Below are 3,536 nucleotides of genomic sequence, written 5' to 3' on the forward strand. Positions count from 1 at the left end.
TTCCAAACCAATTTTCTTCAAAGGAACATCGGCCATTAGGAGGAAAGGTTTCTCCATCTCCCGTCTCAAAGGAACTACTTTCTATTACAATTCACAGTTGTTTCACTCAAACTTTGAAGGACCTGACTCACCCCGCTTTGCCACCAGCTTCCATATGATTGGCCAAGGTGACATCATTAGACCAGACATCAAACTGCCATTTGCGCAGTCCTAGCACTCCACAGTGCACACGCCCACTGTGGATCCCAACACGCATGTTGACATTAACACCTGTCACTTCCCGTACCAGCCTAGGAGAAAGAGGACGGAATGAATGTCAGAGCAGGTCTCTCTATTTCCACACAAATTCTGACAGAAAGACATCTTAGACAAGAATCACTCAAGCAAACGAGAAAGAATCTCTCTTCTCGGTAGGGAGAAGCGAGCTAATATGTCTGCATTATTTTAGCGAGGACAAAATAACAGATCCCCACCCTAAAATGGCTACAGGAACTGAGCAACCAGTTTGAAATGGTTGTTGGAACACAAAGACTGAAAACCTGCAAACCAGAACCAGCAACGTAATTCAATAGGATTAAGAAAAAGGTTGTTGTAAATAAAATGCCTAAGATTGAACAAGACAGTCATATCAATCTAGAATAGTCGGCCAGGAAAAGAAGTTCAAAATATACAGATCAATATGACACAAAACAATATCCTGATATCCTATGAGGCATGACTGTCTCGTTCTATGTATTTATTTGTGTTCTCTCTCTCTCTCTGTCTGTCTCTGTCTCTGTCTCTGTCTCTGTCTCTGTCTCTGTCTCTCTCTCTCTCTCTCTCTCTCTCTCTCTCTCTCTCTCTCTCCGTGTGTGTGTGTGATGCACTATGTACTGCTGTTATCATGTGCATAATAGCTTGCCACAAAAGTGGAGCTATTATTTTTTCAAGTCACCACACAGTCTAACAGATGAATGTTTGGACAAAATGGGGTTGCTTTGAGGGAAAGTTTTTGCTCATTTCTATGCTGCTGTGGTTAATATTAATTTTAAAGATAATCCATCTATCGTGCAATTAGCTATACAAAAGCTAAAGGTAATATTTCAAAGGAAAATCTTTGGAAATCTGCAAGACTTCTGGACATGAATTTGCCAGTCCATTAAAAACAAACAAACAGCTATTGCTTCTATTACCTTGATGATGATCCACAAAGCAGATGACTATGTTCAGTGACTAAACCTCTTGGAAAAGGAAATAAAATGTGAAGGAACTTGAAATGAAATTAGCTGCTCAGCTAGGAAAATGCTGCAACCTCAGAGACAAGATTCAAATACAGCAGAGAATCTGGGAATCCATACAGGACATTAAGAGATCAGAACTCATTCTATATGTGAGTTGTGGTGGTGGGGGTACGGAGGGAGGCTCAGCCAATCTCACTGTATACATGTTATACTTTTATAATAAAGGTTCATTCATTCATATAGTGAGAAGAATACTTGGGCTGTCTGTATCTAATGGGAGAATGCATTTCACAGTCTCTCTTTTCTGCAGATACACTAAAGAATTCCTGCTTAATACAAGCTTAGATAAGTAGCCCTTGCTTTAAACTACTTTCAGGTTTGTTCCAAAATGGAGGAAATCATGTATCGTATAACAGATTCAAAACTGTGGAATTATTTCAGGAAAGACAGGATTACTAGATAGTAAGAAAGAAAATAGGATTCACACGTTGGGAAAAAAGAACTACAAGCTTAGGGGGAAAAAGATAGATAACTACCCAGGGAGCCTACATACAAGTTTTTTTTTAATTAATTTTATTAATTTCCTTTTATGAATTTCTGAGTCTTAAGTAAATATTGTACATGTGTTTTTATTATTTCTCATTTTCCTCAAAATCATAGTCATCAGAATGTGGTTTTAAATTTTGCTATTATAAATCTGAAATGTGCAGTATGGTACATACATACAGTAGTCCTCGGCTTATGTCTACCTTTTACGACCTTTCTTGCCATATTTGTTAAGTGAATCATGCCAGTTGTTAATTTAGTAACAGGGTTGTTAAGTGAATCGGGCTTCCCCATGGACTTTGCTTGTCAGAAGGTCACAAAAGGTGATCACATGACCCTGGGATATTGCAACTGTCATAAATGAGAGTCCATTGCCAAGCCTCTGAATTTTGATCACGTGACCATGGGACAGCTGCAACGGTCATAACTGTGAAAAATGGTCATAAGTCACTTTTTTCAGTGCTGTTGTATCTTTGAATGGTCACTAAACTGTTGTAAGTCAAGGACTACCTGTAGAGCACACAAACACACTATCTAGCCTCACTCACTTAGAACTGTATTGGGTTTTATCACTATTTGCTGAATATACACAACTGGCAAAGTTCACATGTCATGCTAAGCTGTAACTTTTGGTTTATAAATTTCAAGGGCTGGGTTCAAGTGAAATGTTTATGGTTCAAGTGATACATTTATGTGTGAGCACAGTCAATTGTGAATTGAGATGTTAGGGCAAAGTACTGCTAGTAAATGCTAGATGCATTGAATATCATGCATCTGTTTACCTCCAAAAGCCTATGGACCCAATCTCGGTTTCTTAAGGGAGCTCCAGCCTTACTGCTGTCTACCAACATCCCCTTGGGTTTTATCCCCCTCCCTTTATTATGCCCTTTCATCAGGTGAATACAGCAGCCAGCCTGACAAAAACAGGAGTGTTGTGCTTCTCCAAGTTTTGCCACGCAAATGCAAGTCTTGATAAGGAATTTGCTGGGGAAACCAAAAAAAAAAAAACATACCCTGAAAAGACCTTGGTTTTCATATTTTTATAAAGAGGAAGCTTCTAAGCCACATGGTTTATAAAGATAATTTTGAAAAAGCATAGACATTGCCCAGTAAAACTTCAGCGGCTGGAGGAGGGGTAATGGATAGGAAACAGAGATGTTCTCAAGAGGACTTTTTGTGATCCACAGGCAGACAGCATTTTTTCCTATCCTACCACCAGCTAAAACAACAATAAACACTATGGGGAGAAAGCAGAAATGTCTGTAAGATATAGGACTTAGCAGCAAGATCAGTTACCTTCCTAAGCCATAGCATGATGTTGTGTTTGGTTTCGGGTGCTTATGTTGTATCAATGCAGCCTATTGTGATTTGTCCAGTTAATCATGGTTAAGTAACTCATGATTTAATGAGATGTCACTTTATATTTTGGCTTTCTTTGGACAAATGTTAGATCTTCCCACAGTTGAATACGCAAAACGACCAAAGCCAGTTCAAAATAAGTATAAGAGAAGAGTCCAGGGGTTCTTTGCAGGCTACTAAAATGCATCCATATGTAAAGGAGTTTTGGGAGTAAGACATGGCTTTTCCAACAAGCGGGTCTGGCCTAGGGAATTTTAGCGGGGTTTTTTAGGGGATTTTTAAGGATAATTTTAATGATCGGCCTGTTTAAATATTTCTTTTTAATTCGGCTTTTAATTATTGTATTTGTATTGTAGTTTTTATGAGGCTGTTAGCCGCCCTGAGTCCCATGAGGAGAAGGGCGGGGTATAA

The 3,536-nt window shown here is 38.9% G+C and overlaps 1 protein-coding gene across 1 annotated transcript in view; it reads right to left on the reverse strand.

The window, feature by feature from the left end:
• Window positions 1-127: 127 nt before the first annotated feature.
• Window positions 128-3,536, reverse strand: part of LOC107285710 (adenylate cyclase type 6-like) — a 22,047-nt gene continuing 18,638 nt past the window's right edge. Inside the window, exon 7 of the mRNA XM_015813942.1 lies at window positions 128-290. Coding sequence (XP_015669428.1) covers window positions 128-290 — 163 coding nt within the window. The remainder of the gene's footprint in view (window positions 291-3,536) is intronic.

This window comes from Protobothrops mucrosquamatus, unplaced genomic scaffold (genome assembly GCF_001527695.2).
Source record: "Protobothrops mucrosquamatus isolate PMUCROS unplaced genomic scaffold, P.Mucros_1.0 scaffold_76, whole genome shotgun sequence".
Taxonomy (NCBI): domain Eukaryota; kingdom Metazoa; phylum Chordata; class Lepidosauria; order Squamata; family Viperidae; genus Protobothrops; species Protobothrops mucrosquamatus.